This window comes from Olea europaea, chromosome 11, assembly GCF_002742605.1.
Source record: "Olea europaea var. sylvestris chromosome 11, O_europaea_v1, whole genome shotgun sequence".
Lineage (NCBI taxonomy): Eukaryota > Viridiplantae > Streptophyta > Magnoliopsida > Lamiales > Oleaceae > Olea > Olea europaea.
The window spans coordinates 35,837,064-35,860,796 of record NC_036247.1 but is presented as its reverse complement, the minus strand read 5'-3'; the positions used below and the strand labels follow the sequence as shown (position 1 = coordinate 35,860,796).

General features: G+C 37.7%; 2 protein-coding genes across 7 annotated transcripts in view; one reads left to right on the top strand and one right to left on the bottom strand.

The window, feature by feature from the left end:
* Window positions 1–2,675: 2,675 nt before the first annotated feature.
* On the top strand, window positions 2,676–6,395 carry LOC111404233 (ADP-ribosylation factor-related protein 1-like). 2 transcript variants are annotated; one of them, XM_023033025.1, is made up of 8 exons: window positions 2,676–2,755; window positions 2,917–2,955; window positions 3,698–3,875; window positions 4,654–4,794; window positions 5,107–5,215; window positions 5,324–5,385; window positions 5,859–5,962; window positions 6,147–6,395. In XM_023033025.1, exons 3-8 carry the CDS (start codon window positions 3,783–3,785, stop codon window positions 6,244–6,246), a joined length of 609 nt encoding a protein of 202 aa, XP_022888793.1. In that variant the 5' UTR covers window positions 2,676–2,755; window positions 2,917–2,955; window positions 3,698–3,782; the 3' UTR covers window positions 6,247–6,395. The 2 variants fall into 2 exon arrangements, with proteins under 2 accessions (XP_022888793.1, XP_022888794.1); XM_023033026.1 differs by lacking the exon at window positions 2,917–2,955 and having other exon boundaries at window positions 2,706–2,755.
* A 1,362-nt stretch (window positions 6,396–7,757) lies between these two features.
* Window positions 7,758–23,733, bottom strand: part of LOC111404231 (methyl-CpG-binding domain-containing protein 13-like) — a 23,001-nt gene continuing 7,025 nt past the window's right edge. For 2 of the 5 annotated variants that reach the window (XM_023033022.1, XM_023033019.1), the window contains 8 exons: window positions 22,234–22,371; window positions 21,895–21,990; window positions 21,518–21,652; window positions 20,971–21,052; window positions 10,117–10,332; window positions 9,461–9,673; window positions 8,238–9,048; window positions 7,758–8,022 (listed from right to left, as the gene is read on the bottom strand). In XM_023033022.1, the coding sequence (XP_022888790.1) occupies window positions 7,974–8,022; window positions 8,238–9,048; window positions 9,461–9,673; window positions 10,117–10,332; window positions 20,971–21,052; window positions 21,518–21,652; window positions 21,895–21,990; window positions 22,234–22,371 (1,740 nt within the window). In that variant the 3' untranslated portion in view covers window positions 7,758–7,973. Of the gene's footprint in view, window positions 8,071–8,237; window positions 9,049–9,460; window positions 9,674–10,116; window positions 10,333–20,970; window positions 21,053–21,517; window positions 21,708–21,894; window positions 21,991–22,233; window positions 22,372–23,733 lie in introns of those variants that run through there. The other 3 variants (XM_023033020.1, XM_023033021.1, XM_023033023.1) reach the window with 3 other exon arrangements.

The window sequence follows — 23,733 nt, the reverse complement described above, 5'->3', positions numbered from 1 at the left end:
ATCATCCTCCAAAATGGGAGATGTTGAGGCTGGCCGTTTGCGGCTTGTGACACTCTTAACTGCAGTGGGCTTGGTAGGAAGAGAAGTAGGTGGACGAACAGACTGTTTAGCACGAGCAAAAGAGGAAGGGCTCCTAATGGACACAGGGGTGACCAAAATAGGAGAAGTGGAAGAAATGTCCGACTGATCCAGTGAATGGAAAGCGCGATCGGCATCAGTTGTAAACAATCTGCGCTGCACTGATGGCCAGAGTTGTTCAAAAAGGGGATGGATGGCATGGCTAGGATTGAAGGGGGCTAATGAAAAGTCACTCGTCAAAAGAATATTGCGAGCATCTATAGCTTCTGCCTCTACCTTATTAATGGTGTGGAAGCGATTTATCAAATTTCTTGAATAGCAAGGGGGAACAGGCCAAGTTTGGCCAAAAACAAGTTGACGAGCAAAAAATTGGGGAGCATATGTTTCAACCCCAGCTTTGGCATTGGTTCCAGTCAAAATATCATGGAACAACTCCCTCCCAGTCAAAAACTGAACCCAAACGAGCAGAGAGGTGCTCGTACTGTCCAGGGTGGATGGGGGTTGCACATAATTTGGAGTTAAAAAATGAGGAAAAGGAAAGGAAAAAGGAATTGAATTCAAAGTATAAAAAATGAAAAGATGTCCATTCTGAACATATTTACAGGGTTCAGTGGGTCAATAGCTAGCCCATAACAACTAGCAGAATGACGGGAAAAGGATAGAACACCAAGTGATGAAAAATAGGCTCTCAACCACATTTGAGTGAACCAAAGAAGCCCACTGCTAGTGGGAGATGCACTATTCTTCAATTGGAATTGGAGAGAAGCTATGCCTCTATAGAGGGCAGTCAAAAAGAAAGAACATAAATTCAGAGGCTTACCACGCGCCAATTCGTGCGCTATGGGTAAATAGCTCATAGAAGGCTTCAGGCTTGACACACACAGAATATATTTACAAAGCCAAATCTGAAGAAAGGTCACGCGCTCAGCATGAGAAGGCTCAGCGCTCGAGTGATTATAACAGCTTTGCAGGCTTGAATAGGACTCTGTGAGTTTTTTGTCAAATTTTGGGGCGACACCAGAAATCAAAATACCAGGAAAAATGGTATCGCCCAAAGGTGGCAGATTTACTAATGCCCCAACATCCCTTAAAGTAATGGACATGGGACCAAGGGGGAAAACAAAAGTATTATACTCAAAAGACCAAAAACTTAAAGCAATAGGGAAAAGCGCTGGATCAAAAGTAGGGGGGTTGAAGAGAGATTTCTAGCAAATCAGAAATCTTAGTACTATCAAAAATTTCCTTGGTAGGACCATGGTCCACAAGGCGAGCATGCCATCTACGAAAAACAACATCAGACTTAGGCCAAGTGCGAATACCTCTTTCGCGAAGCGGCCTCAGCGGCAAAGAGTTTAGAAACGGAGGGTCTTGAGTACAAGGGAACAGCTGGCACACCGCCACTTGTTCAACGGCCTTGGCGTTGTTGAATGAAGGACCTAGTTAGAACTCGTTGAGTTCGGCATTGGCTGGTGCAAGGAAGTTCGGAGTTATATATGGCTGAGTGAGGATTTTCTGGAAGTCTTCGAAACTGAAAGAGTCACCAGATTGGGATTGTGAAGCAACCATTAGGAACGAAATAAAGTTTTATTGAAATTTGCTTGATAAACGTAGTAGAGAAGCAAGAAGATGAACAGTAATATTGCGAGAGAGAAGCGCAGAACAATGAGACGTGATTTAGTAGTGCGATAAAATGACGTGTATTTGGGGGTTATAAGGGTTTGCAACGTAGCAACTTTTCAGGCTATGGAAGAAAATAATGATTGAAATTCTTGGGAATTTCAAATGTTGTTCGGAAACACAAAGTGAATATGGCAAAAAATTAATAATTGGTATTAATTTTGCCATATTGTGGGGTAATTGTTGACACGTTAAAAGTGCAGCCCAACTCGAATAGCCCAAAGAATGAAGTCCAACTGGGCAATTTAGGATAAAAGCCCAAATAGGGTTATTAATGAATGTAGTGGAAGTCCACGAATGCGGTAATACCATCGCCCAAACTTGCAAGACGCCCAAGAACTGAGCGAATGAAGTACCTTGCAATCGTCCAAAGTTATGACCATGTTCTCGCCCAAACCTTCGAATCGCCCAGGATTTTAACAAGCATAAGATATTATGGTTATCCAAAAGTGCAGTTATCGAAGCAGTTATTGGGTAATCTCATCACGTTCCACGATTCAAGGAGTTTAGTTGAAGACGGTTGAACGACAAAGAGTAGTGGCAGCATTTAGAGACGGCAGTTCCACGATAAGCTGGCCACCATGAAGAAAGTGGGTATTTATAAAGCAATTAAGTAGTTTCTAAGCGGTTGATCACAAAGAGAGTATCAGGGGAATATAAAAGGAAGAAAAGACATAGAGTAGAGAAACCCCGAATCAAACACTCTCAAACAGAAAATATGTAATTTCAATTCCTTAATTTAGATTTAAACGTTTCTTTCAGTACTCGTGTGCTTGCGCTCCTTGAAGGCATTCTGTTTAAGTTCCAATTGTAAAGTCATCGTTAATAAAACACTCATTTTTTGAACTTTGTCTCAAAAGGTTTGTTCCTTACACAATCGTTTGATCCTTTGTAATTGTTAGCGGCAACCAGCGCAAAACAAAAACAAATCTTTCACCTCCAGGAGCTCCACTCTATAATTCACTCCTCGAACTGGACTGCCTCGGAAACACAAAATCAAGTATTTTTTCTTTTCATTTTTCAATCATAGTTCATTCAAATTTCTAAATTATGCCAATTTATATGATTGTTTGGTACTAATTTTACATTGCGTCTTCATTATTATGGATCCGGTTGACTTAATTGATTCGTCGTCCTCAAATGATGAAATCGACTGGGCAGCTTGATAATCAGAATTTTTGGTCAATTCAATTATTACTGGTATCAACCTCAGATCTTGATCACATACATCTCCATATCGAAAATTTTCTTTTGTTTCGGTTTTCTTTGAATCATTGTTCAGTTTTGGTTGTGATTCTCACGTTTGATTTGTATATATGTCTACAGTATCAAAATGGCGTCAGTAAATGGTTGTGAAACCTTTAAGAATTATGATTTTTATTTTTATTTTTTTCTGTGAAAGATTGTGCATGTCCCCTTAGGTTTTGAAAATTAAGCTTGTCTTGATATATTTTCCAACTGATTTTTTGTGAAAATTATTTAACCAACGAAAACTACGTGAAAATAGCGAAAAGGTTCTTGCACTGTATTTGAGTTGGTCTTCAAAAAATGTACAAGCCAACTTTGGGCATTCTCTTGATTTTTTAAGTGTTTGTGTTGTTTGTTCTTATAAGTTTGAAACTCAAGATGAATTATGATTCCTATACAATGTAAAGATAAGAGTTATCTATGGCTTCATTTGGATTGTGTTTGTTGTGTCTAGAGATACTTTTTCCATACTTCGGAGAATTAATATTACTGTTGTCTGCATGATTTACTTGAATTACAAAATAAATTTGTTGCTGTTGACAGAATACACGGTTAATTACTGAAACTACATTGCAATTTGCACAGTAAATTGCATCTGCATTCTCATTCCCTTCAATGCAGCCATAAAGTTAAATTTACCTCTATTTTATCTTTTTTCTTCCTACTCTTGACAAATTCCTTTTCATTTTCGCAGTTTATTATGGTTGCAAGATATTGAGTCTTCGGTTACAAGTGAAGGCTGCTAGTGTATACAGTATAGGAAACAAAACAGTATTGAGATGTTTTCACTGTTTTATGGACTGTGGAAACGGATCTTCACCAAGATCGAGTTTCATGTTCTTATTCTCGGAATTGACAAGGCTGGAAAAACAGTAACATGCTTAACTGCCCTACCTCTTCTGGAATTTGGGAATATTAAATCTCCGCTTCACATTCTGATGAAATCGAGTTGATACTGACAAATAGAAAATCTCATGCATTAAAATGTCCCTTTCGAACTCTCTTTTTTCTTTTTCTTTTTTTTTTGGTTCAATTCTGATGTATGAAATTTCATAAAGCTATCTTTTATGGATCTAAAATCTGCACCACCTGTTTACTCAGAGGAGAATCAAGCATAGAGAAGTGAAAGTGTCCCTGTCACTTTACCCAATGGTAGAAATGGAATTACCTGTGGAAGTGAGTTGCACTACATCGTCAAAGTGTTGGTGCATTCTTTATAAAATGAAATCCTTATGTAGTCACTAGTCAGTAAAGGAAACAATAGAATAATTAATTTTTATGGAACTGGAGCTTATTTTCCCATAAGTAATATGAACTACGTATTTTTAGTTTAAGTAACAGTTCCTTCGCCCATTTGCAGCTTTCATTCTTTAAGAGTGTGCTCAAAATATAAATTGGCAGCACTTAGTAAAATGTTTTGCATTAATTGGAAGCTACCTCCTAGACCAATGCCAAAACCTGCACGGTACAATACCTTCAACTGAAATATATGTAATATACTTCTTTCAACAATATTTGGTTCATTTTTCTTCATTCTGTATATCCATGGAGACACGTTGCTATGTCTACTGTCGAAGTTAATCAACTGTTTACAATAATATGGAATTAATGAACCACGTTCCAAGCTCATCACGGATTATGAATTTGCAGACATTACTGGAGAAATTGAAAACACGGTACACAAACTTGGAAGGCCTTCCCCCAGATCGAATTGTTCCAACTGTGGGACTCAATATTGGTCGTGTCGAAGTGTCAAATGCAAAACTTGTTTTTTGGGACCTGGGAGGTCAGGTTTGAAATGCGCTCTAGGCTTCTTGTCTAAGTTGATTTTATGAGACTGTAAAATTCCCTTGTAGTTTTGTTGAAGTCAGTTCCCAGCCTCATTAAATTTGAATCATCTGCCACTTTTCCCCATTATTGGTTTGCTTGTTGTATGTCTTAATTTGAACCACTAGATTGAATTTGCTCATCTGTTTCTCTAGTTTGATGCATCTCCTGAATTCAGCCACCATAGTGACTTTTACGGCAGTCATTCTTTTGCATGAGCTTCTTGATACATTGTGAGAATTATAACACTGATGCTAGGTCGTTATTCTTCCTCAGCCTGGTCTTCGTTCAATTTGGGAAAAATATTATGAAGAGGCACACGCTGTGGTTTATGTAATTGATGCTGCTTGTCCATCCCGATTTGAGGATTCAAAATCTGCACTTGGTAAACCAAAACTTGTGAAAAAAACTTTCTGGGACTGCAACTATCAATAGTTCATGTTACTGATGTTTACGTTCCTTTATATTGTTTTAACTTTGGAATTGTTTCCAGACAAGGTTCTTCGGCACGAAGATTTGCAAGGATCCCCACTACTGATATTAGCAAACAAGCAGGTAAAGTGATTGCTTTTGTGACACAAGCATAGTCGTGACCACAAAGTGTTCAACATGTTGATCAAGGAAGATACTCACATACATCCTCTTCTTATGTTTGCCCCTATAACTTAATTGATTACGATAGAACTTCTAAGCAATGATGCAATGCTGAGATAGGCTTTTGAATAGCTTTACTTTCTTTATATTACCTGTAATTTTCTCATTATAAATTGTGGTTATATTGCCTGACATTCAATCGTGATCGCTAATTAGCATTAAAGATCCACCTATACCTGTAGTGAGAAACCGAAAGTAGTATAAAATTATCAACATACACGTTTCAAATACTTTGTTTGTTCAATGGTCGATTTTCTTTATGTGCCTAACAAATTTATCAGCATAGTCTTGTTTAAGTAAAAAAGAGTAATTCAAAGAAATAGCAATTGTACTAGTGAAGGACTGTTGCTTTTATTAACTTCTGTACTTTTCAGGATCTTGAAGACGCTGTATCAGCTGATGAACTTGCTCAGTATCTGGACCTGAAAAAGTTGGATGAGAGTCTGTACACATTTCAAGGTGTTTCAGCAGTTGATGGGTAAGTAGATAAATAGTAATTTTATTTAATAGAGAATTTAATAACCCGTTTCTTGTGATATCTAGAAATTTAAAACCTTGAAATGATTCTGATTTTCCAAATCCGACATCTACACCCACACTTTTGGGGATTTCCCATTGTCCACTCAAAAGAGGTGTGTAACAAACCAGCAATTTAACTGCAGGCTGGGGATCAAAGAAAGCATAAACTGGCTGATAGATGCTATGGAGAGAAGTAAGCGAACTGAAACGTTGAGAGCTCGTGCAGGATCTGGTGGTTTTTAGAAGAGATTATAGCTATATATAATTGTACCCTTTTGTCACTTCGTAGGTGAATCAGTTTTCAATTGGATCCTATATTATGAAACTTGTTATTCTTTTTTACTTTGTTTTCAACTGCAATGAAGAAAAATTTTGAGGTTATATTTCGCCAATTTTGATGCCTACTGCTACAGATGAGGAAATTATTTTGCACTATGCCATTTTCATGTTTTGACTTGTTTGACTCTGAAATAAAAACACAATATGGTAATCTGAATCTCTGTTAAATTGAATAATATGGCAACTAATCAGACAGCATTTGAATTTTGGGACCTTATAAACCATAAAATCATGTCTATATAGGCGTCTTTACAAGAAAAGCCAAGTGGTCTTGCACTAATTCGAGGTTTTAAGGCAACAATTTGAGACGGAAAACGAAACACTTGAGTCATGTTTGCACCCAATACTGAAATGAGCAAAATTTTAGCTTCTTTTATAATCCTATCCACAATACAGTCCAGTTCAATAAATGAATCATGCCATTGACTCAACACTGTCGATAGCAAGTCTTGCTTAGATTCAATGTTCATAAGCCAATCAATCTGGCACTGTGGAGCTTGGTGGGGTGACTTCTTCTTTGATTGCTGGCTGAGGTTCTGCAAAGAAGGGTGAGCGCGCCACTAATGCAAGTTTATCTTCATAAAAGTTGGAAAGTAATTTGCGAAGAAAAAAGATGAAAACATCACTGATAAAGAGAACGCTGAACTACAGAGTCAATAAAAATAGTACTTAGATTCATTGGTCTCTGTGAGCTGCAAATGAAAAACAGATCACATTGACGAGTTCTATCTTCTCACCTCAATACCCTGATCTAGTTGGCTCACCTTATGTTTGGAGACATTGCACTCTCGCTCTCTCCTCCTCTCCCTCTCTACTCTCACAACCATCAAGATATATAGCGTCACATGAGGTAGCATTCAGGGATTGGATCCACCACCTATTAGTGAATAATCTACAAGCCTCAAACTTCAATTAGATGTCCCTGAAGTTAAAGTATCACTTTTCCCCGGCATTCATTTTTCAACCATACGTTCTCACAAAAAATAAAAAAATAAAAACTAAAAAAATAAAAATTAATTTCGTTCCACATAACATTTTCCAATTTTTTAATCACGTTCACCAAAAACATTTCTCAGATAATCACTTCTTAAAAATTCTTTATTCTTTATTAAACAAGCACTTAATCACCACATAGATTGCTAATAACATTAAATTGATAGCATTATTCCAAATTTGGAAACATCAAAATTTCTGATCCTTAACACACATGCTCGTGGATAGGTTTGTATTCCTCCACCACATCTACCGTTGCCTCCATTATCATGGACGAACTCTAAAACTGAGCTAACAGCTCGTCATGCACAGTAGTTAATGTACAAAAACTTGAGGTTATATATTTTTTTCCTGTCTTTTCTGGTGGTGGATTAGATGGAGAAGGAAAGGGTAAGGGGTGGAACCGGGGGAAAAAAATACCATAAGGAAAGATAGCCAGCTAGTCATAATTCTCAACTATTATTACAACAGCAGAGAGAGTAATCAAATCAGCAGCTGCATAAAGTCAGGAATACAGTTAAGGGACGGAAATATCTTGTCACTGTACAACATTCGTACAGACTATCACCATACATTTCGTGTGTAATTCCATTCCATGCAGTGGTGACGTGAAAACTGGTATCCACAAATATTTTAAGCTACCATTTGCTCCTGTAGCTTGTTGCATTATGCAAGGCTGTGGCTGTCCTGCACCATCAAAATCGATAAATAAAAGATTCCACTGCCAAAAATCATCTGAATTGCATGTTTGGCAGGGAAGATTGCGTGTTATTAAGGAAGAAAATTATACTGTTCAATCATGTTCAATACTGCGTATCAAACTGCAACATTAGACTTATGCATGACTTTCCCGTGCTGTGAAATGGCTAAACATAATATTCATCCGGCATAAGTAATCTAACCTGAAATTTGGCAGCATTAGGCCGTTATCTCTACTGATTTCTGATGAGCTGAGTGGCGGCTGGTGTGATGAAATCTGAACACAAGAATTATCAATCATGGGAACTTCGCTGGTGAGAGTTTTAACCGCAAACTCAAAACATGGATCGACCCATACATCCCTGGGAGGCAAGTCTGAAGTGGAAACTGAAATTACACTAGACGACGGCAGAGAAGACACTGAACTGCCAGTATACTTGTTCACATCTTCTATAGGTATTGCACCGGTGAGAGTTTTTATTGCAAATTCAATGCATGGATCCTTCAATAAATCATTGAATGAGGTGTCAATAGGCATTTCTTGTTTCTCACCTTCTTTACAGTCATCCACAGCATGCATTTTTGGAGGAGAAGGATCTCTAAGAGGCAAAACAGCAGAACCTTTCTGATTATTGTCATCTGAATTTTCTGTTTTCAACTTCTCATTTCCATTTGAAGAACTGTGATTACAAAATTTATTGGTGCCATTAACTTCTGGCTTGACTGAAAGTGAAGCTGCTGGTTGAGCTTCTTTTCTCGTTTTTACTTCCACCGATCGATCGACTTCCAACGTAGCAAGTCGTTTTGAAGTTCTTCGAGGCAAGTCGCCCAGCGTTTTGCTATTCAATCTTTTCCTCTTTTTTGGGATTGTTCCATTTTCATGGTGTTCGATCCCGTTTACCTGCAGTTGCATATCGAAGAGGTCCTCAGTTTCAGTTTCATTTTGTTCTACTCTTTGCTCCAAGTTATTGGTTTCAGGGATATTGTCATTGTTCATTTCAGCACTTTCCAAACCTGCAGCAAGTTTAAATTTTGGATCACAAGGAAAATCATGTTTCATTTATGCAGAACCAAACTACTAATTACTGCTAAATCAGATCCATTTTCTACACGAAAATGCATCTTGCTTAAATTATAGTTTTCCATGCACGAAGAAACTGGGGCGCATATGTGCGTATCGTTCCCTTGAAAATAGAGTATGGCTTGTACTTCATGAGAAACAGGAAATTGACAATTCAAAGTCATCACAAAACAAGAAAGAAAAGAAAGGAAAAAAATGCCATTTGATCAGTTGAAGAAACTACAGCAGTATTCAGTGACATATTCAGTGACAACCACACTTCAAGGCGCAATTCTGTTAATATGGACAGAAGAGAAGTATGTTCATTAAAGAAATGTAAAGTTTGTATCCAAGGACATGATCAACCTGACATAAAGCTTGGATGGCCACTAGCATTTTTATCTACTTCACTGTCAGCTGATTTTATACTTTGCCTCACAGTGTCCTTGTGTTGTTCCACTTTGTCTACTAATGATAGCTTGTCCGGAAAAGCTCCATCTACAGAATCATCTTTCACATTTTGTTCATGATCACTGGCCTCCGGCAGATAAACATTCTTTGCCGCAGCACCTTTTGGGCCTGCAGTGAGTTCAAACTCAACTCAAAATGAACATTATTCTTCAAATTGGCAGAAAATAAATTGCAAACATCACAAGCTTTTATTATCGGATTTCCAGTTTCAATGTAAAACATAGGAAAAGATGTGTCTCTTGCTTAAATTGTAACTATCAATAACATGTACTATTTTGCAGACATAGATCTCCAATTTCCTCAAATGTTTGAGTACGACTTCCCTCAATGAATAAAAATCCACCCTTCATATGAAGTCAACCAAAGGAGGAGACAGAAAACAGAAAATAACATCCAGACGAGGGAGGAAGTGAAGAAAAATGAAAGTGCATCCAATGGCAGTCAATGTAAAGCTGCAAGTTTGGAGCTTTACACAGGCCTGAAGTACGTTCAGGGAGTGGATTGCAATATAGTAATATTATAGAATTTGCAGTAAAGGACGTGTTTTGTACCTGACTTTATGATTATATCCATATTAACATTCTTTTTAACTTCATTGCCAGCCAATTTCTTGTTCTGCCACTTTCTATCTTCATGGTGATCTTTTCCATTTACTACCTGTAACTTATCGCGAAGGTCTCCAGCTACAGAATCACCTTCAGCTTCTCTCGGCTTCAAATGTTTAGCCTCTATCACATTGGCATTATTCATTGTGGTGTCTTTAAAGCCTGCAACAAGTTCCAATGTAGATTGCTAGAAAGATTATAATCTGGTTCGTGCAAGATAGCGTGACTTTTGCAGAAAGTTCCATAACTGAGTTTTCATTTTACAGTCTACAAAAGAACACGTGCTTGTTTGGATTTACTTATAAGTTGCTGAAATTATAATGTGATAGAAATAAGTAGTTGATAAATTGGTAGGACTTATAAGTCCCATGAAATGTGTGGTTAAAAATAAAGTTTGATTTTGACCTTTAAATTATAATGTACATACAAGTAAATCCAAACAAGCACCATATATATTGGTTAAAGCAACACTTCTAATCAATGAACAACAATTTTGCATCTATACCAGTCTCTTTTAATAACAATGGAAGTGTGGCTTGTATACCCACATGGAAGGAGGTTTAATATCATATATTGTAAGATGGGTTAAATCTATCAATGGTCATCCTACTTTATACTTAGTATCACGATGACCACCCAATTTTATTTTGTTTCATCATGACCATCTAACTTTATACTTAGTGTTGCCACTACTACCCAATTTGATTTTATTTCATCATGACCATCCAATTTCAAATAATGTTTCGCTATGATCACCCAATTTCATATAACATTTCATCATAGCTATCCAACTTCTTCTCATTATTTTCATTAATTATAAAAGAGGTAAAACGATAATTTTGCATTATATATAAAATAAATTTACAAAAATAAAATAAAAACTTATTTTAAAAAATAAAATAAAATAAAGACTTATTTAAAAAAATTACTTCAAAAATAAATAAAATAAAATAAAAACTTATTTTTAAAAAATGTTACTTAAAAATATGAAATAAAATAAAAACTTATATTAAAAAAATTAAATTAAAGCAGAAACTCATCTAAAAAAAAGGTTTTTAAAATATAATAAAACTTATTTTTTTTTAAAAAAAAAGTTACTTAGAATAATGAAATAAAATAAAAGTTATTTTTTTTAAAAAGTTCCTTAATAAAATAAATACTTATTTTAAAAAATGTTTTTAAAATAATTAAAACTTACTAAAAAACCATTTTTAAAATAAATAAAAACTTATTTTTAAAAAATGTTACTTAGAAAAATAAAATAAAAACTTATTTAAAAAAAAAATTTTAATTTATTTATTTATATATATATATATATTTTAATAAGTAATCAAGTAATTTTATTAATAGATAATACATGGAGGGTATATTATCAATTTAAACAGGAATTAAACGACATAAAGTTTGATAACCTTTCTATATAATTTGTGGCTGCATCCTTAAACCAAGTATACAAAGTCATATAAAACCATTCTCTAATTTGTTCTGCTGTTCTTGCTTAGTTTTCGAAACAACGGTTGTTCCTTTCTCTCCATACACACCATACAATGCATCCCGGAATAAGGTTCCACGCAAGCCTACTATCCTTATCTCGAAATTTTCTCCTCCATGCCTACAACACATCCTCCATACGTTTAGGCATCACCCAATCCATATGTTGGGAAGCTAGAATAGTGTTCCACAACCACCGAACGCCTTCACAATGGAGGAACAAATGGTCATTCGTTTCTCCGTTTCTCTCGCACATATAACACCATTTGATAAGGTAAAAACCTTTTCTACGAAGATTATCCACCGTTAATGTCTGTCCCCTCACAACCGTCCATAACAAGAAAGCTACCCGTGGGGGCAATTTACATTGCCACACCATCTTCCAAGGAAATGAACTCTCTGTCGATCCCAATATGGATCTAAAATAAGTGTAAACTGAGAAAATACCATCCCGTGCCAGCTTCCATCTGCTCCTATCATCCTCTCCCACTTGAATATGCACCTCGTGCAAGGAGGTCAAAAACAGTGCAGAATCATCTAGTTCCCAATCCTTCAAACCCCTCTCGAAGGCAATATTCCAGTTATAATTTCCATTATGTATAGCTAGGACATCAATCACCATCGCGGTAGGCTCCAAGGCGATGCGATGCAAAGAAGGAAACCGTGCCTTTAGCGGATGATCTCCACACCAACAATCATCCCAAAATCTGATACTATTGCCATTCCGCGTCACATAAGTCAATTCCTCTCGAAAGTCATTCCATCCTCGTCAGATATACTTCCACAAACTCACCCCATAAGATTCACGACCCTCGATCGAGCACCAACCCCCCTCCATCACACCAAACTTCGCTCCTATGATTTGTCTCCAAAGACTCTCACTCTCTACTCCAAATCGCCACAACCACTTGCCCAATAAAGCCTTATTAAATAGAACAAGACTCCTCACTCCAAGACCCCCATCCTAACAAGAGAACAAACCACACCCCAATTAACCAAATGAAATTTCCTCTCTTCCCCTAGCCCTACCCAAAGAAACTCCCTTTGAATCCTCTCTAATATGTTTGCCACTGTACTAGGGATAGGAAACAGTGACAAGAAATAAGTCGGGAGATTGGACAGAGTAGATTTAATGAGAGTAAGGCGATCTCCCTTCGAAAGGTACATGCACTTCCACCCCGCTAACCTCTTCTCCACCCTTTCAACAACTCCATTCCAGATATGTTTACTTTTGAACATTGCCCCTAAAGGAAGCCCAAGATATGACATAGGCAACTGCACAGCCCTACAACCCAATATATCGGCCAACTCATCCATGTTAGCAACCTCTCCCACTGGAATGATCTCGAATTTCCTTAAATTAATCTTCAATCCCGACACCGCTTCAAAATATAGAAGTAACCGACGCAAGTTCCTGAACTGCTCATTATCTACATCGCAGAGGATCAGTGTATCATCTGCAAATAGCAAATGAGAAACTTGTAAGTGTCCAACCATAAAGCCTTTTAGCAATCCTTCTTCCATAGCTCTCTCAAACATCTTACTAATTGCCTCCATAACAATCACAAACAGCAACGGAGACAAGGGATCCCCTTGCCTCAAACCTCTACTACTTCGAAAATGACCCTCTGGGTTGCCATTGACCAAAACGGAGAATGAAACTGTGGAGATACAAAATTGAATTTACTTGCACCACTTTTCCCCAAAGCCACATCGCTCGAGCATGTACAGAAGGAACCCTCAGTTCACGTGATCATAAGCCTTCTGAATATCAAGTTTACATAACATTCCTGACACCCCCAGATGCAATCGAGAGTTGACACATTCATTCGCTATAAACATAGAATCCAAAATCTGTCTTCCTTTCACAAAAGCATTCTAACTCTTAGTCACCACTTTTCCCAGCACCTCCTTCAATCTATTCGCCAGGATCTTCGCGATAATCTTGTACAACCCACTAACTAAGCTAATAGGGCGAAAATCCTTAATGTCAATTGCTCCCGGTTTCTTTGGAATCAGCACAATAAATGTGGCATTAGAACTTCTCAGGATCCTTCCGTACTCAAAAAAATAAGTGATAACATCTATAATATCCGGTCCCACCACCTCCCAACAAGCCTTATAAAATGCGAACAAGAAGCCATCCGGTCCTAGTGCCTTATCTTCATTCATACTGAAAATCACATCCTTGATTTTATCTTCTGCAAATGGTCTATCTAACCAGCTGGCATCCTCCTCCGTGATAGATGAAAAGTACAGTCCATCAACCTTTGGTCTCCAGTCAAACTCTTCCCGATAGAGATTTTGATAGAATCTCACCATCTGATTCCCAATATCCTGCACATCCTCATAAGTAATCCCATCAACCTCCAATAGGGTGATAGAGTTGCGCTTGTTAGAATTAGCGACTTTATGGAAGAATTTGGTGCATTTGTCCCCCCCTTTCAACCATGTAACTCTAGATTTCTGGCGCCTGGCAATCTCCTCCATCTCCATCAGTCTCTCCAGCTCTCCCCTTAGTACTCCACGTCTCTCCCTATCCTCCCCATCCAATCCTAGACCCTCCTCGCGCCTATCCAGTTCTCCCATCAACCTCCAATAGGGTGATAGAGTTGCGCTTGTTAGAATTAGCGACTTTATGGAAGAATTTGGTGCATTTGTCCCCCCCCTTTCAACCATGTAACTCTAGATTTCTGGCGCCTGGCAATCTCCTCCATCTCCACCAGTCTCTCCAGCTCTCCCCTTAGTACTCCACGTCTCTCCCTATCCTCCCCATCCAATCCTAGACCCTCCTCGCGCCTATCCAGTTCTTCAATTTCTAGGACACATTGATTTTTACGCCAATTAACATCACCCACCACCTCCTCATTCCACCTTTTGAGATCCCTCTTCAATGCTTTTAATTTTTGATCCAACACATAACTGGGAGACCCAACGAATTCATAAAATGTACACCAATTCCTAACTCGATCCCTAAAGCCATCTACTTTAAGCCACATCTTCTCAAATCTAAAAGGCCTTCTTCCACTACACCTCATATCCCCCGATAACAAAATAGGAAAATGATCAGAATACATCCTCCCCAATCTCCTCTGAGTGACCTCTGGATATTTGTCCTCCCACTCCCCACTAATCTAGAAGCGATTTATTCGAGATAACACAGGTTGATCCCGATTAGATGACCATGTGAAGTCTCCTCCAATCAAAGGCATGTCAATCAACATATTTTCTCTTATAAAATCTGAGAAATCCTCCATTGCCCTTGTTAATCTCCCGCCGCTAGACCTCTCTGTAGGAAACCGAACCACATTAAAATCACCTCCAATGTACGTTGGAATGCTCCACCAAGCCATCATCCCGGCCAACTCATCCCACAATCCACTTCTACTCTCATCAACATTAGAACCGTAAACTCCTGTAAACATCCAACGAAATCCATGTTAGAATTGAATGAAAAATATTGAATAGAAGTAATGAACAATATTGAATAGAAGCTTGAGACACGAAAGTTGGGAGCTAAGCCAAGTAGTGTTCCAATGCTTCCTAATTTGCAACTTACCACGGATGGTGACTTATTTGAAGATCCTAAAAAGTATAGAAAACTGGTTAGGAAATTGAACTATCTTATAGTAACTCGTCTTGATCTTGTGTATCCTGTTAGTATTGTAAGTTAATTCACATCTTTCCCAACAGTTCACCATTGGACAGCTTTATAACAGATCCGATGTTATTTAAAGGAGCTCCTGGACGTGGGATACTGTACATGGGATACTATACAGAAATCATGAACATACCCACATCAAATGTTTCTCAGATGCAGATCGGACAGGTTCCAAGATTAACTGAAGATCCACTATTGGTACTGTGTTTTTGTTGGAGGAAATTTGGTCTCGTGGAAAAGTAAGAAGTAAAATGTTGTGCCTGTCAAAAAGCCGAGAGTTTCAAAGAGAGAGTTTGTAATTTTCTTAACAAAATCATTCTGTCTTTCTCGATATTTTGTCATACATATATATGTACAATTTGTTTCTATAATTGGAAGATATAAGTCCCTATAAATTAGCTATAATTACATAAATATAATTTCCTTAATTATCTATGTTAACATCCCCTCTCAAATTAATGCTGGTAGATCAACCAGCAACAATTTGCCAACAAGAAATTGATGTCGCTGTCGAGTCATAGCTTTGGTGAAGACATCGGTCACTTGGAGATCAAAAGAAATATAGGGAAGAGATATTATCATATCCTCCAAAGTGTCACGAAGAAAGTGACAATCAACCTCAATATGCATTGTGCGTTCATGAAAGGCGGGATTATTCGCAATTTGAATAGCGCTTGTATTATCCGCATGAAGAGGGGTAGGACCATTATCTTGAGAAAATCCAAGTTCTTCCAAAATACCACGTAACTAAATAATTTCAGAACAAACTGTAGACATAGCATGATATTCAGCCTCAGTAGATGATTTAGAAACACGATATTGTTTCTTACACTTCCAAGAGACCAATGCATCACCTAAAAACATACACCAATCCGTAGTAGAACGACGTGTATTCGGACACCTAGCCCAATCAGCAACATTGCAGGCCAAGAGCTGAAGAGAAGACCCTATAAGAAAGAACAACCCACGAGTAGATGATCCACGAAGATAGCAAACAATTTAGCGAACAGCCGCAAGATGAAGATGCTGAGGTGAAAACATAAACTGGCTGACCTGATGAACGGCATAAGAGATATCTGGGCGAGTGGTAGTCAAATAGATGAGACTCCCAACAAGGCGACGATATAGTGTAGGATCGTCTAGAAGATCCCCTTCATCTTTCTGATACTTTACATTGAATTCCATAGGAGTATCCACAGAAGACTTTTCCAACCCAGCTAACGCAATAAGATCCTGATTATACTTATGCTGGTTTAAGAAAATACCATTGGGTTGATGATGAACTTCGAGTCCTAAGAAGTATGTGAGTTGGTCGAGATCTTTCATGTGAAAAGTTGCATGTAATAACTTTTGAAGCTTTGAAATAAAACCATAGTCAGTGCCAGTAATAATGATATCATCCACATAAACCAAGAGAAGTACAATACCAGAGGTAGACTGGTGGAAGAAGAGAGAAGAATCATACTGACTTTGTGCAAAACTAAAGGTAATAAGTATGCTACGAAACTTCTCAAACCAAGCTCGGGGAGCCTACTTAAGTCCATACAAAGAACGTCGTAGTCTACAAACATCATGAGGAGATGAAGTAGTCATACCAGAAGGGAGCTTCATATAAATCTCTTCGTGAAGATCGCCGTGAAGAAAGGCATTCTTCACATCCAACTGATGTAGGTTCCATGATTGCGAGGTAGCAATAGCTAGGATCGTCCTGACTGTGGTTATTTTGGCGACAGGAGCAAATATCTCCTCATAGTCAACCCCATATTCCTGTCTGTTACCCAGAGCCACAAAATGAGCTTTGTACCAATCCAAAGAGCCGTCAAAACGAAGTTTCACAGAGAAAACCCATTTGCTTCCAATAGGTTTCACAGTAGGAGGACAAGGCACAATGTCCCAAGTGTAATTCTCCTAAAGGGCCTGAAGTTCTGCTTGCATTGCCTTTTGCCAACACTCATGTTCCATGGCCTGTTTGTAACAAGTGGGAATGGAAATAGCAGATAAAGTAGCTACAAGAGAAACAGGAGATGAGAAACTGTATCGATCGGGTGGGCGAGAATGACGAGTAGACCGACGAAGACAGATGGGAACCGTAGGAGGATCAGGTGCCGGTTCGCGATCAGGAGGGGGCACATCAGCAGGAGGATCAGACCCACAATTACGTTGTTCATACACAAGTCCCAGCTTAAATCGTGCTATAACATCTGGGGAATTAGAGAAGCTAGGCAGGATAGATGAAGATGTAGGAGGTAGCTCGGAATGAGACGGAAAAAAATTGGTTTTCAAAGAAAACCACATTCCTAGAAATGCGGATCGCTGAGCATGAAAATCATAGCAAATATAACCTTTTTGAGAGAGAGCATAACCAAGGAAAGCACATTTAACAGACTGAGCAGTAAGTTTATGTCGCTCATGAGCAGGAAGATGTACAAAACAAACACAACCAAATGTACACAGATCAGAATAGGAAGGTGAATATCCAAACAGTTTAAAGAATGGAGAAACATGATTTAAAATAGGGGATGGTAAACAATTAATTAAATGAACCGAAGTGGAAAGTGCTTCTCACCAGAATTGAGACGGTACCGATGATTCAAGTAAGAGTGTTCTTACCATATCCAGGAGGTGACGATTCTTTCTTTCAGCAACACCGTTTTGCTGTGGTGTCGAAGGACAAGAATGCTGAGAAATGATACCCTTACTTTGTAGAAAGTTCTGAAACTCATTAGACATATATTCCCCCCCACAATCAAATCGCAAGATCTTAATGAGGCTAAAAAATTGAGTCTCAACAAGAGCAAAGAAACGCTTAAAGACTGAAAAGACTTCTGATTTGGCTCTTAAAAAATAAACCCAAGTAAAACGACTGAAGTCATCAATAAATGTAACAAAGTACTTATAACGTGCATGAGAAATAATAGGTGAAATCCCCCAAACATCACTATGAATAATATCAAAACATTGTGAGGCACGAGATCCATGAGATAGAAAAGGTAGAGTTTTACTTTTGCCAAGTTTACATGCAGTGCAATCAAATGAAAGTTCAGACGAACATATTTTATTACCCAATAAATTAGAATTAAATAAAGTGCGAAGTACATCTGAGTTTGGGTGGCCTAAACGTTTGTGCCACAATTTATTATCAGTACTAATGGTATTACATGCAAATGAAAGTAAAGGAGAACTAGGAAAAGGGGAACTATGCAAGGGAAAGAGTCATCCCACTTTAGGCCCCTTCGCGATCATCTTCCCCGACACCGGATCCTGCACAACACAACTAGAACGAGAGAAATGAACATTATAATTACTATCAACTAATTGACCAACCGAAATTAAACTTGTAGAAAGATTGGGAGACACAAAAACATTAGTTAAAGACTCTGAAAGATCACCAATAGCTTTGATAGGTAGTGAACTACCATTAGCAGTATGAATTTTTAGATTCCCATCGTATTCTTTCACATTGGAAAGCGGAATAACAGTGTTGGTCATATGATTAGAAGCTCTAGAGTCGAAGAACCATGGTTTAGACGAAGTTTTATGAGTACCTGATAGTCCAAAAGCAGAGAAAGCAGAAGTGATCATCTGTTGTACCATTTGAGGGGTGAGGGTGGATGCAGAAGCAGGATTTGGAACAACGTGCGAAGCAGTAGGCAATGCTACAGAGCTAGAGGCACTAGTGGAGGCATGATAGGCAGTAGTATGCCTCTTTTCTGGCCGAATGGGACAAACGGAGATGTGATGACCTTGTTTCTTGCAGTAGTTATAGTATTTCTTAGGACAATCCCGAGAAATGTGACCAAAGGCTTTACAATTATAGCACTGGACAGCACGCATGTCACGACCCTTATTCCTTCCTTGTGCTGCATAAGCCATAGGAGCACTGATAGTATCCCTATGCTCCATGGCAGCTTGAGTAACTAGACGTTGCTCCTCACGAAGAAGTTCATCCAAACAAGTATCTAGAGATGGTACAGGTTGACGATTCATTAGATTGGACCGTGCACCCTCAAATTCGGGACGTAGCTTCATCAAGAATTGATCCCTCTTGCTTGTCTCATGCACTGTTTGAACAATAGATAGGGCTGCCGCAGGAACATTAGCATAAACTCTATCTGAATATTCAGTCCAAAGATTTTGAAAACCTGAAAAGTATTCTTCAATCGAAAGACTTCCTTGTGTAAAATTAGCCATCTCATACTCCAATTGAAATCGTTGAGCCGTGTTGTCTTGTTTGTAAACCTTACTAATGTAATCCCACATAGTAGCAGCAGTTTTGTAAGGTCTCAGATTGAGAATAAGGCGTGGCTCGACTGAACTAAGGATCCAAGTCATAACTTGAGCATCCTTAATTTCCCACTTCGACAAAGCCTCAACATCTTTAGGAGCGGGATCACTACCATCAAGATGTCCCCACAACTCTTTTCCTTTCACAAATAATTGGAATTGGAATTCCCAAGCCGAATAATTTTTTCCATTGAAGCGGATAATAAATGAGTCCAACTTATCAAATGACATGATGAATAAAATATTCAACCAAATGAAGAACCCAGACCAAAAAAAAGAATAAACCACGTGCTGAAACTGAAATAAAATAAGTGAGCCACAGACGAATCGCCCAACATGTCCAACACGCAGAAGACGGAGAAGATAACCGCAGAAGACGCACGGAGAAGACGCAGAAGACGTCGAACCTGAAGTACGCAGACGGGCGACCAAACCCACACGCCCAACACCCGAAACGGAGAACTCCCGGAGAGGCATCGACGATGATCGAATACACCTAACGAAGCGAGATTCACAACAGGTAAGAGCTTAGAACCCTATCTCTGATACCATGACAAAAAGACCGAACAAATTGCGTGGAATTTCTGTCCAAAAAACCGCCCTTTACGTTGTGTTGTGTATAGTATATATATTTACAGTTATTTGATCTAAAAGGAAACTAAATAAATTCCCTGAAAATTAGCAACAAATCATTCTCCCAAATATTCGCCATTATATATGGTAACACCAACTGATTATTTTTGGGATCATCTAGACGCTCTGTCATCCATCCCAAGCAATCCTTTCTTTGACTCAACACCCTTAAAAACATAAAATAAACTCAATGTGGCTGCTAAAATTCGAGCTTAAAAAAAAAAAAAAAAAAAAAAATTCTTCTTTTCGTTTTTTAATTTATTATATATATATTACCCTTTTTAAAATTAGTGAAAAGAGGTGAAAAGAAGTTGGGTGGCATGGTGAAATGTTATATGAAATTGGGTGGCCATATTGAAATAAAATCAAATTAGGTGACCATAGTGACACTAAGTATAAAGTTGGACGGCCATGGTGAAATAAAATCAAATTGGGTGATCATGGTGACACTAAATATAAAGTTGGATGTCTATTAATATATTTAACACATTGTAAGGCCTTTCGAGAAAATATAGACTTATATGGCTTGTTTGGTTAGGCAGACTACACAGTATTGGACACTATTAATAAAGAGATAAAACACTAAAATCTTGTCCATTATACTGCCTAGTATTACGTAGCAAACATGCTCATCATGTACTGGAATCAGACACAGGGCGTTACACGGACCAGAAGCATGCTGTAGTAGAACGGAATGTTAGTAGAATCGCATCCAAGAATATATTCCGCACCTGGCTTTGAGTTTCGGTTTCCTTTCACGTATTTATCTTCTTTCTCGTCAGCCAATTGCTGTCGTTTAGCTCCAGAAGATGACTAAAATGAACAGTGAACACAAAAAAAGTGTTTACAAAACCAAATGCTTAACATGACAAAATTTACATCAGAAAAATGCTTGAAAGTCAACTAGATCATATTAAGATCTAAAAAAAAAGCCCAAATGTACCAAGTTATGAGAAAGTTCAGTCAACAAATAAGTCATATTTCATGAACAAAAATGGGAAAAAACTTTATCCTGATTCATTCAGTGTTGAGATGATCCTTAAATGCATATTACACACGAAAGAAATTAAAGTAATTTGTTATATAGTCAAAGCTCTAGTCAGTTTGCAAGCCCCCTTATCATATGATTTCTTTTATCAATATTATTTACCAAACAGTTTGCGGTAGGTTAACTAATCATTTTATTAAGCAGAAAATTAGTAAACTCATATAGAAAACAGGTTAAAAAGATCAGAGGGAGGAAGAAAGCAAATAGAAACACTCAGCAAGCACACTAACAGATCCAGAATGATCTCCTGACTCCACACACATTGGGCCCTTGTCCTTTGGTTTTCCAGAATCTCTTGCTTCAAGGTAGCGAAGAACTTCTTGCATAGAGCGGAAATGACGTCCACTAACAGGATCTATGTACGACTGCAGAAATCACAGACCAACCAAATTTGTTCATATTTTCTGTGAAAATATGCAACTGGAGAAAAGAAAAAGAAAAATAGGTTTTAGTGGCATGCATGAATTATGCAACGAAGGTGAGCAATAACAAAACTTGCAGAAGAATGACATTATCTACAATGCAGAAAAGAATTTAATTTGGTTGGAGAAAATGTAGAATAAAAAATGAACAGAGAATTGGAATGAGAACATAAGGAATTAAGTACCGGGTCACTCCTGGTCTTGCAACCATTTCTTTTGATTCTGATTTCCTTGATCCATCCTGGAGGCAAATTTTCTGCTACAGTCTTCTTGATATCAATCTACAATGTTTCCAACAATTTTATTTTCTTTTTGATACAGAAAACCGTGTAGAAAGAAAAATGTCAAGATATAAACCCATTTATTAGATTACTGTGGGTCCACCACTTCTTATATGGGTCCCACATTTGGAAATATCAAAATGGAAGACATATCTACATCCTGCTACTTGGAATTGTTCTAACTACTAAGCGTAAACAACACATATGAAAAGGTAAAAGGATGTGCTTTTGATAAATTTTTACAGCAGATTGGCTGCTGGTGTCAACGTTCTTCAGCTTCTCAGATTTAGCACTTTTGGTCCCAGGCCCAGCATTTTTGAGATATCGAAGAACCTCTGGCTTGGACTTAAATTTGAGTTTATTTGATGGATCAATATAATACTGCAGAAAACACAAAAATAACAGTAAGAAATAGCAAATTTAATGTAACTTTAAAAAAGAAAAATTAGGAGGAGAATCTGCAAGAGCCATTTTCGATCCTTGAAGTTCACAATTTTTATGATGCCACAGTACGAACAATAAAGTAATCTCAATTTTAAAATCTTCTGTTATGAATGTAATATGTTGAAACATCCATCTCAAAATAAATCAAATCCCTGAGTGAAGAGACCACCCATGCTCATATCTGGTTGATGAAGTAATTATTTTTTTATGTGCCGCATGCTCTAATACACCCTAATTCACACCACAGTGTGCAACCTCAACTTTTGTGTCGAGAAAAATGTGTTACTCCTATGGCATATTGGATTAATAAGAAGATGTTGTAATGTTTGCGTAATTAAGAATTAGCAATCATCACACAAACAAGGAAGAAATGTGAGTCATATGATGAAATAACATAGATGAGTGCTCTCCAATATCTTTATCATGATGAAATTGTAAGTGTTATGCCCTAGATCCAATCGATTTAGGTTGTAAACGCTTTTAATATATTTAATGCATTTGATTTTGGCGAGATCTATTATTTATTTAAATTGATTTTGTGATAAATAATATTAAATAATAGAATCCGAAGACCCAATTTTTAGGTAATCTGTTAATCACAAGGAGTTGTGATTGTGAGATACAAATTACATATAATTGGATCTTGAATAAACCATGGTCGTAAGTAATAACGAGATACGGATATCGTTAATACAGTTAGACCATCACGTGTGGCATTTCTTACTTGTGAAGTAAGTAGCTGATCTCACGAGCTAAAGTGTGGTGACACTTAAATGAACATGTGGATGTTTTGTTGTAGAACAAAACATTGGAGACCCGCTAAGAGATTCCACATGGATAACTATCTGAGTGTCAGTGGCTAATCTCTAACGTTCGGTAGTGGGATTAATCCTTTGACTTGAGGTCGTCATAGTACCCTATATGAGGACAGTCATACTTTGGCGGTGTTGGATGTTGCTCTGAAAAGGGCCGCTAATACGACATCGTTCGGGTACGTCAAGAATCGTATGAAGGTTGTGATTGATCAATAAAGGATTCGTCACTCTTAGATAGTAGGAGATTATTATCTGCGTTTCATTCAATTAAGTCGATAATGAAATCCTTGGCCAAGGTGTACTCATAAGTCGAAAAGGAGTTTTCGATTTATATTGACTTAATAGTGGAATGAAAGATATGATCGATGATCGAGATTGACACAATTCCATATCTCGTAATTGATCGGATCGTATTGACGAAGGGATAATAGTTCCACGGTAAACGAACGAATTTGGTTTTGTCATACCACGTGACATTTCCCGT

Excerpts from the sequence above, each read along its gene's own strand:
- LOC111404233 (XM_023033025.1), top strand. The coding sequence starts at position 3,783 with ATGTTTTCACTGTTTTATGGACTGTGGAAACGGATCTTCACCAAGATC. Across the intron at positions 5,216-5,323 it reads GGATTCAAAATCTGCACTTG|ACAAGGTTCTTCGGCACGAA; the intron begins GTAAACCAAAAC and ends AATTGTTTCCAG. Across the intron at positions 5,963-6,146 it reads GGTGTTTCAGCAGTTGATGG|GCTGGGGATCAAAGAAAGCA; the intron begins GTAAGTAGATAA and ends ATTTAACTGCAG.